This window comes from Myotis davidii, unplaced genomic scaffold, assembly GCF_000327345.1.
Source record: "Myotis davidii unplaced genomic scaffold, ASM32734v1 scaffold111, whole genome shotgun sequence".
Classification (NCBI taxonomy): Eukaryota; Metazoa; Chordata; class Mammalia; order Chiroptera; family Vespertilionidae; genus Myotis; species Myotis davidii.
The window spans coordinates 68,032-82,221 of record NW_006284347.1 but is presented as its reverse complement, the minus strand read 5'-3'; the positions used below and the strand labels follow the sequence as shown (position 1 = coordinate 82,221).

Below are 14,190 nucleotides of genomic sequence, written 5' to 3'. Positions count from 1 at the left end.
TGCAAAGATCTCTGCATGCCGTGGAAGTGACAACCTTAGGTTTTGTCATAAGTGGTTAACTTTTCTCATGTTGGACAGTGAACTGGGCATGAAATTATTTCTGCCCACAGGACCTTCACCTATTAAGCTGTTCTTCACATTTCACATAGCAGGCTCACCGCTGTCAGTGTAAAAGGTCTCTGTTAGAGACCCATGGGAACTGGGCAAGAGTCGGTGTGAGAATAGTCAGTTTGTCACCGAGAGGCTGTGGTGTGGCATTAACCCGGGACCGTGATACAGCTGCGTGTCTGCTGGACTTGCAGAGCTTCCTGCCAGGATGCCACAGTGCCAGTAACAGATGTGAGGAGCATCAAACTGTTCAGCCCACGGAAGGGCAAGGCAGGCTGGGGAGGCTGGCACTCGGTCCGACTCCACCCACACGAAGGCTCGACTGTCTACAAAGTGTCCCAAAGAAACACAGTTTTCTGAGTATTGTGACTGGGAATGGATTCGGAAGCATACACTAGAGTAATTTTAAATCATGGTTCCATTTCTTTCTGACCGTAACGTTTTAAATATTTAAGAGAGTCTGATTACTTTCTTATTTGCAATTTTGATCAGGTGTCTTATCTTTAGTAGTATTATTTTGTTAACATTTGTTAACTAATGTGACTAGAATTAATCTCATAAATGACATGCTAAGGGATGGCAAGGTTCTAATGGTCTGCTTTTCTCCTTCCCAACCTATATTTCTGCTTTGAAAATGGAGCACAGGTCCTCACCTTACTTATCAATGCAGCTTACAAACCCAGCCGTGTCCTTCGGGAGCTGCAGCTGGACAAAGACTCTGTGTGGCATGGATGTGGGGAAGTCCTCAAGGCCAAGTGAGTAGGCTCCTCCGCCTTTATGCATATGCACCCTTAACAGGTCACAGAATCAGTTCTCCCACGGGTCATATTAGAGCACTCAGGTTCCTTGGGCAGTGCTGCTTCAGCTATTTGTGGTGAAGGCCCAGGTTTGTTTTCTTGTAAGTTTCCATTCTGTCATGGACCAGCCCTTTTATAAGATATGCTAGAAATGAATTATATGAAATACGAAATTTAAAAGGCATAGAATTCAAGAACAGTTTTCACTGTTACTAGATTTTAGAAACATAGAATTCCTTTTTCAAACTACTGTGAAAGTTCATAAACGTTTACTCTTGTTTTCTGCCCTGAACTTGTCATGGGTGTATGGCAGTTGTCAGGTTTTACTGGGCCTCACACCACACTCTGAGGATACGGCCTGAGGGAGGAAGACAGCGAAAGTCACTTTTCTGTTATTAGTGTGGAAGTTACTATTTGAAAACCTTAAACTTAGGAACAGGAAGCAGGAACCTTATTTTGCCAATTTAAGTAACTCAGCTTTTAGTTGTCATAGCTCACTAGATTATAAATGTAAGTATATAATACATAAACTCCATATTATTTTTGGAGTCTTAAAATATAAAAGACAGACTAGTCTAATAAGCAGAAATACTCTATATTCTAGCATGCAAATATTAAGACGCTTGATTTTTCTCTGGATAATCACTAGCCCAATAAACTTGGTGTCTGATGTCTTCCTATGGCAGATACAAAGGGAAGAGTTATCGGGCTACTGTTGAGATAGTGAAAACAGCGGATCGGGTGACTGAATTCTGCCGGCAAACCTGTGTCAAACTGGAATGCTGTCCCAATCTGTTCGGTCCACGGATGGTTCTGGATAAGTGTTCTGAGAACTGCTCTGTACTTACAAAGACCAAATATAGTGAGTCATGTTTTTCAGATTTGCTAACTATAGCAGCTGACCATACCTTGTATCTTGGAAAGTTTTTATTGCGCAGACTCACATATAGCAGAGGTATACAAACTTATTCGGTGAAGGACCAGATAATAAATATCTTAGGCTGTGGGTCATGTGATCTCTGTTGCATATTTTTGTTTGTTTTATTTTCATGTTTTTTTTTAAAAAAAACTTTAAAAAAATCTAAAAACCATTTTAGCTTGAGAGCTATACCAAACAGATCATGTGCCAGATTTTGCCAGCTTTTATATCTAGCATGTATATAAATTAGCTATTGAAGGTATTAGGATATGTAATGCATTCATACAATCTGCAAGTGTTTATTATGTGTCTGCTGTGTGCTGACACTGTGCTAGCACTGGGATATAAGAGTAAAGAAAAAAAATTTCTGTTCTCATTGAGTTTGCATTTTAATGTGGGAGACAGATAATAAACAAGTGAATAAATATATAGGGTGTTAAGTATTGTGGATAACAATGAAGCAAGATGAGCAAAGTAGGAGAGTTTTCTAATAGGAAACAACCTGAAGGAAGCCAGAGAGCCAGCCCCAAGACAGACGTCAGGGTGAGAATGGGTAGGGGCAGCAAGAGTACAGGCCTGAGGCAGGAGCGCGCTTAGTGTCTGTGAGGAACAACAAAGAGGCCACAGTGTTTGGGAGGCATCCATAGTAGGAGGGGTGGTTGCAGACCTCGCTCTGAATCATATAATGACACCTGTTCCTTCTCATTGTGTTTCTTCTCTCTTGTGAAACTGCAACAAAAAAGCAAGTGATAAAGGATGAAATTTCCAATTTGGAACTTTTTCAAGGCACTGTTATCCAACCACAAAATTCTGTTCCTAACTTTCCTTAAATTGTACAAGCCCTGATGTCACCTGGGAGAATTAACACAGAGCAGGACTTTATCTTGATAAATTTGAAGATTGCTTTTAGGGATCTCTCATTCTGTGCCTCTTAAACTTTATCATGCATGCAAATTCCCTGATGATCTTGTTAAAGGGCGGTTCTGACTCATCAGGGACCCAAGTGTCTGCATGTCTAAGACTCCCAGGTGCTGCTGATACTGTTGATCTAAGGGCCATATTTAGCATGATGAGTTTTATAATCAGGACTTGAATGATAAATCATAGAAGAGTAACCTTCCAGTTTCTATTTATACTTATTGGATTGTAAATTTCTTAAGGGTAGAGATTGTCTCAGCTTATTATGTTAGATTCAGCACTTAGGTTAGCAAATTGCCAAAAAAAAGCTGCAGTTATTAGCAGGTAAGTGAAATATGCTATTCATGCAAGTGTATATACAACTATGCCACTTTGAAGCTTTGGAAGATATATAGATTTTATTATGTCTTTTATCTGAATTTATTTTTCCACAATGATATAAGTGAAATTAGACTAAATATTAGGAGTCTTTATAATTTTTCTCAATTAATAATTTGAGTGATGTAAATGGATTTATATCCTTTGGAATTCATTTTTTTTTGGTAAAAATTATAGTATATATTCATCTTACATTAGTATATAACAGAGCTAGAATGTACGTTTCAATTTTAGAATTAGCTCTGTAATCTAAAATTTATAGGAAAATGCAAAGGACCTAGAAGAGGCAAAACATTCCTGAAAAAAAAAGAAGAATAAAGTTGGAGGACTTACTCTGTCTGACTTCAAGTTTTACCATAAAAATGTAGTAATCAAGAGTTGGGTGTTGATGAAAGAATGTCAGGTAGAGTGATGAGACCAAGGAGAGTGTCCAGAAATGGAGCCAAACTTATATAGTTAAATGATTTTCAACAAAGATGACAGATGTAAGGGGGGCGGGATTCTTTCAACAAATGGCACTGGTACTATTAGATACCCAAATTGAAAAAAACAAGCAAAACTCCTTGTCTCCTACCTTACTGCAAATAAAAAGCAATGCAAGCTACGTCATAGACTTAAGGCCTGCGCCCTCTCATAACCGGGGACCCCTTGGGGGATGTCAGAGAGCCGGTTTTGGCCCGATCCCTGCAGGCCAGGCTGAGGGACCCCACCAGTGCATGAATCCGTGCACCAGGCCTGTAGTAAATTAATAATAATACAAGAATAAACTGTTTTGCATTCTCACAACTGTAAACCTACTTTTGCCCCTCCCTGTGTGTTTTTAAATGATTAATTGAATGTTATGTGATTGTTATCTCACTTAAAAAAAAAAAAAGAGAAACAAAATATCCTGGAATTAGATCACAGTGATGGTTGTACAGTATAATGCATATACCAAAACCACTGAATTTGTACACTTTAACATAATGAAGTTTATGTTATGTGAATTATAGCTCATTAAAAATGAAAGAAACAAAAAAGATTTGAATATAGACACGTCACAGAAAAATATATGCAAATGGCCAATAAGCACATGAAAACATACTCAATATCGTTAGTGATCAGGAAAATGTAAATTTAAACTACAATGAAGTTACTGCATATCCACTAGATTGGCTAAAATGAAAAAGACTGACATTCCCATATACTGGCAAAGGCGTAGAGCACCTACATCTCTCATACATTGCTGATGGGAGTATAAAATTACACAACCCTATTAGAACACTGGCAGTTTCTTCAATAGTTAATCATACATTCACTGCTGGTGTGGCTCAGTGGTTGAGCATCAACCTGTGAACCAGGAGGTCATGGTTCAATTCCCGGTCAGGGCACATGTCCAGGTTGTGGGCTCAATCCCTGGTAGGAGGCATGCAGGAGCCAGCCGATCAATGATTCTCCCTTCCTCTCTGAAATCAATAAAAATATATAATTTTAAAAAGTTAATCCTACATCTATCATATGATCCAGCAATTCCTTTCCTAGTTATTTATCTAAGGAAAATGAAAACATGCCCACTAAAAACCATGCACAGAATGAACAACCTGGAAACAGCCCAGGCACCCACAAACAGAATAGATACACTGGTAAAGTCATACAATGGAATGCTATTCATCAGATATGAAGGCATGAACTACTTATACACACAACAGCAAAGACGAACCTCAAAAACATTATGGTTAATGAAAGAAGCCTTGCACAAAAAAGTACCTATTGCGTGGTTCCAGAGATGAGACAGGCTAACTTATAGTGATGAAAATCAGAATAATGGTTGCTGCTTGTGACGGGGGCTGACTAAAAAGGGACCCTAGGAACTTCCTAAGTTGATGGACGTGGCCTGTGTCTTGATGGGGGGAGGATTATTCAGGTATATGCATTTGTTAGTACGAATCAAACTGTACATCCGAGGCAGCGGTTCTCAACCTGTGGGTCGCGACCCCTTTGGCGGTCGAACGACCCTTTCACAGGGGTCGCCTAAGACCATCCTGCATATCAGATATTTACATGATGATTCATAACAGTAGCAACATTACCGTGATGAAGTAGCAACGAAAATAATTTTATGGTTGGGTCACAACTTGAGGAACTATTTAAAGGGCCAGAAGGTTGAGAACCACTGCTCTAAGGGCTCTACAGTTAAGGTTATTCCACTTGTAGGAAATTTAAACTTTAATCAAATGCAGTGTACCTGTTTTCTGCTGTGCTAATAGAATCTCTTGTGGCTTGAGGTGCACAAACATAATGAACTGCTTCCGTTTTCTCTGTCATTCACGTTTAGCACACTATTATGGGAAGAAGAAAAGTAAAAGAATTGGGAGGCCGCCTGGCGGGCACAGTAACTTAGCATGTGCCCTGAAAAAAGCCAGTAAGAGGAGAAAGAGGCGGAAAAGTGTTTTTGTGCACAAGAAGAAACGCTCCTCTGCATCTGTTGATAATACCCCGGTGGGCTCTCCTCAGGTATGAGATCTGATGTTCCTGTGACATCTAGAAGCCAAGGGGTCACTGCTTTACAGTGCAAACTCAGAAAGGGCACCTGCTCTTTCTCATTGAGATCCATGGCCAGTCGAAGATGGTTTTGTGGCCCCAGAACTGGTGTGTCCTGATTTTCAATGAACCTTCTCTCATTTTCTCCTAGGGAAGTGGGGGTGAAGATGAGGATGACCCCGATGAAGGAGATGACGATTCTCTGAGTGAGGGCAGTACTTCTGAGCAGCAGGACGAGCTACAGGAAGAGTCAGAAATGTCAGAAAAAAAGTCATGTTCCTCTTCTCCCACCCAAAGTGAGATCTCCACCTCACTGCCTGCAGACAGACAACGGAGGAAAAGGGAGCTTCGGTCTTTTTCATTTTCTGATGATGAGAACAAGCCGCCTTCACCAAAGGTGCCCCCTTTTTCACAGTGCACTCTTCTCTCTCGGATTTCTGTCTAGAATGTAATTGTTAATGATGTTGGCACTGCACTCATTTAATAACAGGCTTCAGTTGAATTTCCTGGGTCGCTTTTTAAATGATTCCACATTCAGTGATTTACTTGTGTTTCAAGGATTATTTGGAGATTAACTGTTTATTAGGAGGAAGGTCTCAGAGTGGCTGCTTGTCTTGAGTAAAAGAATGTTTCATTGCTAGCTTGTTTGTAGCCTGTCTTTTAGTTTAGGGAAAACTTCCTTTTTAATATTTTTCATAAATGGTTTTATTGAAATATAATGGTTTTGTAGAAATAAATTACCTTTTGTTCTGGTTAAGCTATCTTGTTTAGTATATTTAACATATACATATCTGTATATTATATAACATATACACACTAAAGTTGGCAGTTAAGTTGGTGTTTTAAAACTGGGTTGCTTTTTAAATATATTCTATGAACAGAAGCAACAAATGATTTCTCCTGACAATTTAGCTAATACTTCTGTCATTGGAAATAGCATCCCATTCACTTTAGCACCCACCAGAGAGTGAGTTGAAATTGACTGAGAAACAAGTGGGAGATTTGTTTAAAAGTGATTTTTCTGTTAAATTGTCCAAATGATTTCTTCGGAAACTTTGAGATAAAATTTTCCCCATTGATTTTTCTTATTATGAAAGATCAACATTTCCTGAGTTCCTAGTGTAGATGGGCCTTTGCCATCTTTGCTGGGAGAAATCACCTCGTAAAACCGTTTTAAATCCTGCCTGGAGGGGTTATGAATTTAAATAGAGAGACTTTTGAAGATTGTAATAACTCTTACACCATTGGTTTGCCTTTGTTGTGGGGAATGAAGGAAATCAGGATTGAAGTTGCTGAAAGGCTTCACCTGGACAGCAACCCCCTGAAGTGGAGTGTGGCCGATGTGGTGCGGTTCATCAGGTCCACCGACTGCGCTCCGTTAGCAAGAATATTCCTAGACCAGGTAACCGCCGGCACCTTTCGCTTTTAGTAAGAGGTTTCTTTAGCCAAGGAGTGTGGGTGCACTAGCAATTCATTTACAAGTCTTAGGAAAGATATTTCTGTGCAAAAGAAAAAACTCTTTTAGTTCCCATTTTAGGAATACAAATATGTCAAAAAGTCATTTATCTGACTTCCTTCATAGTTGAAGCAAATTATCATTGCATTCCCATTTTTCCTAAGAATTTATTTCCATCCCGCAAATATTTAAATGGCTTAAAATTAAGTATGCCATGCTTATTGCCCTCCTCTTTTCCAAAAATAACAGTTGGCGCATTTTAAGAAAATAACGTCTGTAATATATTAGGCTCTGAAGTTGTGATAAATTTTAAGGCAACTTTTCTGAGACAGAAATATCTGTGGTCTTAAATAAATGTTGAAATAAATTTGTTTTGATAATTGGGGAGATTCAAAGCTGAACATCTTTGAAGAACTTATCGGGCTTTTATGAATGTTACAGAGAAGGAAAACATTGAAGTTTATCGTTAATATCTTTCAGATTTAGAAAGAGTCCTCTAAAATGTTTCTTTTGGTGCATTTAATTGCTAGTTACAAGGCTAGGTAATTTACTGAATTTCTGCGAGCAGAAACTGTAGAGTGGATTCTTATCCTTGGTAAAGCTTTGTTATTAATTATGAAGATCCATTGGTATGGAGGACTATGAGAGGCACCTAAACGGAAATGTGTGATACTTATTCAAAGGGGAAAAGTAATGAAAACATAGGGACTCTGATTTTGACTAAGCTAGAGTGAGTGGGGGCTGTCATGATTGAGCTGCTATTTATGTGCACATCATACATAATTTGTATTTTGTGTTTTAACAGGAAATTGATGGGCAGGCCCTGCTGCTCCTTACCCTTCCCACCGTTCAAGAGTGCATGGACTTAAAATTAGGCCCTGCCATCAAACTTTGCCATCACATAGAGAGGATCAAGTTTGCTTTTTATGAGCAGTTTGCCAACTGAGAAGGACAACCAAAGTGAGCTGTATCTTTGAAGCACAAATGCAGCAAATCCTTCGCCTGCTCTATGAGTGGAGCTGAAATAGTGCTGGGGTGCTGGGCCCTGCAGGTGTCGGCTTGTTCTCTTTGCACTTTCGGGGAAGAAGGTCCCACAGTGAGGAAGCAAAAACTGCACAGAAGTGGCTCCCCTGCCAGTGGAAATGGGAGCATCTCTCATTCAGCAGATGGCAGTTTTAAAAAAATAAAGTTGTGAAGCAACGACTCATACAAGAAGAAGCAGCGTTTCCAGGGGTGTGGCCTAAACAAAGACTAATCTAGGCTGCAGGAAAGCCCCCTTTTGGGAGTTTTCTTTTTGTTATGTCCTCTCCTGTTGTCGATTGAACTTTGTTCTCTGCTTTCTCTTTCTTGGAAAGAGAGGACCTGGCTTTAAGGCAGCACTGATTTGGGACTGCACCTAAGGCAAACCAGTGCTTCACTGTCATCGTGGTTTTGAGCTATTTTAAATTAAAACAGTTTCTTTTGGGGATGATTATGTGGCTCTGGGGTTTTGAATGTGCAGTCACACTTGGCCCAGTTTGAAGTCTGTTCTTAGGAGTCCCTTTGTTTACTACCTCTGTTGAGAATTGAGCTTGCAGCCATGTGTGAGGTTTTTGTATGGTGCCATTTTAAGGTACATGAACACTAAACTTATGGCAGAAGTTGGAGGGGGAAAACACTGTTTGCTTCCTCAAAAACATTGTGTGAGCACTTACACCAGTTCCTTAACTGACCTGATCTAAGAACTTGACTGTCATTGTTTTCCATCTTGACCTAGCATGGGCTACCTGTTTTAAGAAATATCTCAAAGACTGTTGGTATTTCAGTTTAATTGCTCTCTCCCCATTAGTTTTCAGAGGGACTTCAGTGGCTTTTATTGTGTTTACTTCTCTTCACAGTTGTTTGTCTGTTTCAGTTCTTAAAGTCCTTACTTGGGATAAAAATCAGTAGGTATTTCTTGGACCCACCATTAGGTCCATTTTCCCTTTCTCCATGTCTTGAGACAGGTAGTATAGAAGCACAAGAAAGAAAACAGGTTTGAGGGCTTATGCAGAGCATGGAGTTTCTGTAACTATTTCCTCAGTGGCTAGATAAAGACTGAGCGGTGGTTAAGGATTCTGGAAACCTCTTTGCCTAGTCAGGTTTACAATTTTCTTCAGTTAAGTCTTTAAATTGAATATAATTTATAGTCTGAGGATTCCTACTCAGTAACGCAGTTTTCTTTTAGGTGTTTCTTTGACCCAGCTCAAGTTGACATGAAGCTACAGGTGAATTTCACTTACCATTGCACTAATAGCTATTATAGGATAATAGCATTTGCTATACTGGTCCAGCTGTTGAGGAAAGATTGCTTCCTTTAAATGGTTTGCTTTGCTGAGGGTATTTTTAAAAATTATCCTAGTCAGCTGCAAATTTATAATATAATCATTCCTCTCCAAGATTTGAAAATGTTTTGGAACTACAAACTGGGTAAATTCCAAACAGCTCTACAAATACAAGGTAATACTATCAATGAAAAATGATTGTGATTTTTTTCCCCCTTTTCATTCCCTTGACCCGCACCTGTTTTTATAGACATTGGTAAACATATTTTAGTTTAGACCCTCTCTTCATTGGATAATTTATGAACCATCTTAATTCAAGCCCTCCAACCAAACCATCTATTAAAACATCAGCTCTTTGTTTAGGCTGCTACCAGATATACCTGGAAAGAAGCTTCATTTAAGCAAAAATTAATATGTTTGACCTTACTCACAGCCCAGCTTTTGAAAATGTGATTACTTCTATGCCCACAGAAGAGAAGCATATATAAGATGCTTGGGAACAGTTAGCATTAAGCAGATAGACTTTGGAGGAGGGCTGTAGCTTGAATAATCAAGTCTCCTGAGAGCTCAGCAGTCAAGGCACCAAGGTAGAGGAGATTCCTGGAAGATCAATGGGACAAAAAAAATCTGGAATTAATTAACACTGTTGTCTTATTTAGGAAAATGAGGTTTATTTTCTATAAGAGGAAATTCCCACATGCAACAGTGAACACGGGGTGGGGCAACAGTAGGTTTACAGTTGTTTGCATGGAAAATAATACAATAATTAATAAATAATAATACAAGAATAAACTGGCATACTCACAACTGTAAACCTACTGTTGCCCCTCCCTTTTTTGTTATTATTGCCTCTCTTTTGATTTCTCCTGAAACCACTGAATTAGGATCACCCCCCATCACAAGTAAAGGATGAAAAGCTCCTGGAAGGGAAACAAATGGCCCTATGTAGTCTGATTTGGATAGAGTTGCGTCCCAACCAGCTCATATACATTTACCATGATTAATTCAAGCTCAGCTTCCTCCTAGAGAGAGGCTGACGCTAAATTGGCACCTCAAGCCACAATTGTGCACAAGAAGAAACGCTGGTAAAGTCCTACAATGCTGTTGTGTAGGGTTTCCCTTACTACTTTTTGCATTCTTACACTGAGATACAATTTATGAGGCAACTGCATTGAAGAATAATGATATATCCCCAGCTTCTACTTCCAGATATTGGACAAGAGAGGATACTTGTTTGGAAAGTTGGCATAAGGCATTTTTGTAAAGAGTATAATGTTTAGGCTTCGTTTGCCTCATACAACTGCTGGGGCTGGGCTGGACAGTACTGACATTCTGATCCCTATGATTCTGAATCAGATTTTAAGCCTGACACTAGTGCACCACATTGGGGTGAATGTATGTTGCACATAGTGCTGAACTTTGTTTTTTAAAGGCACCGATCTCTTAAATTTATGAGAGGTGCATGCAAGGTGCCACGTTGGAATCTCACCTTTCACTGGCCCCATAGCCTGCCTGAGGCCAGAAAGTTTTCCATGATCCACTTTTGAGCCTAAATTGACAAGCTTGGAGGCAGGTGAATGAACTATATCATCCCCCTGGACCTTGACATCGGCTGACCAATATTAGCTTATTACTGCTCTGTGAATGTGTTAGGGGAACCTTGTATAGCACATGAAAATTTGCCGACATTTTGACTGTACTTTGTCAGCTTCTGGGAACTATGCTATTTTCTTTTGTAAACTACCTTCATCCTTCTCTGTTGAAGTGGCTGATGCAGGGAATGTACTAACGGGGGCTTTTACCTTCTCTGGCTTTCTTTAACCATGTAAGTGGCTCCCAGTATCTACATTATCGATATGCACTTGCCAACATCTGGAAAAGGTGGGCTTCTTGGTAAATAGTTGTTGACTTATGAGAGAGTCAAACATAGAAAACCAGTTCAGAACTTGGCCTTGATTTGCCTCTTCTCATGAAAGTAAAATTATTCTCACTGTGAGGGACAGGGCTTTGGACTTGCATGGAAAATAATACAATATACATTTTACTCAAGGACTTGAATACATTTTACTTGCTGTCTTATACCAGTTCAGTAGCGAATGTGGTACCTGAATAGAGATTAAAAGCTTTAAAGGCCTTGGGTAGAGTAGGACTCAGAACCATTGCCCTCTCTCAAACCAAAAAGTATTTCCAGGGGACACAATAAACATCAGGGAATTGTTAACCGTAGATAAGATTTATCTAGATGGCAACATTAGGAAAACTGTCACAGGCACGATTTACTTAGCACCTATCACCAAAGACTTTTATATGTAAGATGCCATTTGCTGATTTGATTGATGCCCATAGAAACTCAGAGAGTTGTTAGGAGCTTAGCCTCAGCAGTGGAAATACTGGGTTTGAACTCTGGTCCCGTATATTGGGGATGTTTCGTGTATGTATGTATAAATTCAAAAGTATTCTGTGTTAATAGTTGGCCTTAGGAAGATGAAGAAGTCACTAATAAACGAAGTATAAATATTGGTGGGAACTGGGTACCCCCTTTTAAAATTTGAATGTCTTTGGTCCTGGGTCATGGTCATGGTGCTGGCTCAGAAATTGTAGGACAGAGCATCCTGCAAAACCAAGAAGAAATCAAGTGATAGTCATGCAATTATAATCCTTCTTTGACTTTATTCACTTTTCAATGTTACACTAGTGAATTTTGATGATTCCCACCCACTCTGTGAGAATGTGCATACTTTGGAAATTTGAATTTATCCAAATAAGCCTCCTTGGAGTGTTGGCAGAAGAGTTCTCAACTCAAAGCTCTGTCCGAACGGGTCTGGTTTCAAACACGCTCACTTGGGGTTTCCTCTGTGCTATTCCAGACCACATAGGTAGTCTTGTTTCTGAGAGCTGCCTTAGGGATTCAGGTGTAGAAGGTGGTGAGTGGTAAATGACTGGGGATTGATTTTCTTGGTTCTGCTATTTCAGAAGTCTTAGATTTTCACAAGAATCAGCAAAACCAGGAGTGAGGGTTGGGGGAATAGAGGAGTAAGCCTAAAACTCTCTCCCCTTATATCTTTTCTGACTTAACACAGTTCTTGGATCTGTTCTGTGCTATGGCCTATCACAGAGGACTATTTCAAAAGGGAAATAAGCCACAGCCTCACAGGGTAAGTCTTTAACACCAGCAGTGAAGTGCGACTCTGAGCCGTGGGAGGCAAAGATGATACTGAAGCCACCATTTCTGATGGGGGTTCCCGTTCTCAGGATGTGTGGGAGCTCAGTCCTAAGGGCTTCTACATGGTGTAGTCAATCTAACTGCATGTCTAGCTTGGCAAATAGTGTTGAAAGGTTGAGGCTTTGGGGGCCAATCAGATCACAAAGCTGATGATGGAGGGCAGTTACAAAATTTAGACAAAGTTAAAACTGGACAATTCCTTAGCTCCTTTTGCAAGAAGTCTCTAGGGAAGTGTAGTTTGAGTGTTTCTCTTGAGAGTTAAGCACTCATTTCTTTTCCTTTCTTTTTTGGGTTGAGTGTTCTCTAAAGACAATCAGAGGCCTGTGAGGACAGGACTTCTGGCGGGTTCCAGCACTGTCCTGAGGCCTCTTTCTAATACTAACTCGTTGGAACTGATGCACTTTGTTTAATGTCTGTTCTTTTATTTTTACTTTTTAAGCTGCTTGTTTGGAACAAAATGAAATGCATATTGCGTTGTATCCTTGCTTGCTGTTTTTCTCTTAATTTTAAAAGTTAATGCATTGGGAATAAAATATACTTAAGGAGAAATATGCACAAGAATACCTATTTAAAAAAAACACAAACTTCCGCCAAGTTTGATGTTATTTCAAGGGATTAAAAAAATAACTATTTTGGGTGAATATTTTGCGTGAGGTTTTTGGTGGCTTTTTTTTTTTTGTAAATAAGAATGTATATAAACTTGTGGTATATTATGGCAGTTCAAAGTGGTTGTGAGAAAATGAAAGCAGGTCTTAAGCTATGTTTAACTTCATTCAACAGCAAGAGGGCTTCTTGCCAAGAGTAAATCCTTCAAAAAAACTTTCTAGCGGGGCCTCATAGAATCATCTCCGACGGAGGAGAATATTCCTACTTTAATAAAATGAACTTTTCTAGAATTCTCCCCCCTCTCCTGCTGTCTGGGTCTTTTCCTCTCCCAATTTAGGTACTTTTATTGCAATTTAGGAAAGGTAGGAAGAGCAGTGACTGCACCCGGCACTGGGCACTCTGCTCCTGATGTCTGAAGATGCTTCTTGTTCCACTCCATTGCTCCGGTGCGGCAGCAGCCAGGCCTTAAGGATTCCTCCGCCTCTGGATGTGCAGAGCAGTGCTTTGTCAAGAACTCCATTTTTCAGCTCTGTGTGCAATTTTCCTTGAGCTGTTTGTGTCTTCAAGCAACCAAGAGTCTCCTTATGCCCATCCACAGTCTCTTCTGCTTCAAGTACACATCCTCTTGTTTGGTTCTCTCTCAACATGGACTGTTCACTGTTGAGCATCCCCATAAGAGACCTTCTTAGACTTAAAGACAGTAATGCGAATTTCCCTTACCTATTTATTTCCTCCACCTGATTTCCTGTATTTTCCCATGGTCAATACTTGTGGAGAGTTTTAAATTTTATAAATTAAAATTCAGTTTAATTTAAAAAGCATTGTGTTGCACGTTCTCTGTGCCAGGCACTATGTTGGACCCTAGGGTGAATAAAAACCAGTTCCTGCCCCCAGGAGGCTCACAGTCAGCTGTGACCGTGTCTAATTTAGCAGTCTGACAAGTTCCAGTGGAGCAGCACACA

At 39.8% G+C, this 14,190-nt stretch overlaps 1 protein-coding gene across 1 annotated transcript in view; it reads left to right on the top strand.

Annotated features, from left to right (window-relative positions):
• SFMBT1 (Scm-like with four mbt domains 1) overlaps positions 1 to 10,176 on the top strand; it is a 115,245-nt gene extending 105,069 nt beyond the window's left edge. Inside the window, exons 15-20 of the mRNA XM_015570991.1 lie at positions 754 to 863; positions 1,592 to 1,767; positions 5,435 to 5,613; positions 5,792 to 6,037; positions 6,914 to 7,042; positions 7,902 to 10,176. Coding sequence (XP_015426477.1) covers positions 754 to 863; positions 1,592 to 1,767; positions 5,435 to 5,613; positions 5,792 to 6,037; positions 6,914 to 7,042; positions 7,902 to 8,042 — 981 coding nt within the window. The 3' untranslated portion in view covers positions 8,043 to 10,176. The remainder of the gene's footprint in view (positions 1 to 753; positions 864 to 1,591; positions 1,768 to 5,434; positions 5,614 to 5,791; positions 6,038 to 6,913; positions 7,043 to 7,901) is intronic.
• The last annotated feature ends 4,014 nt before the right edge of the window (positions 10,177 to 14,190 follow it).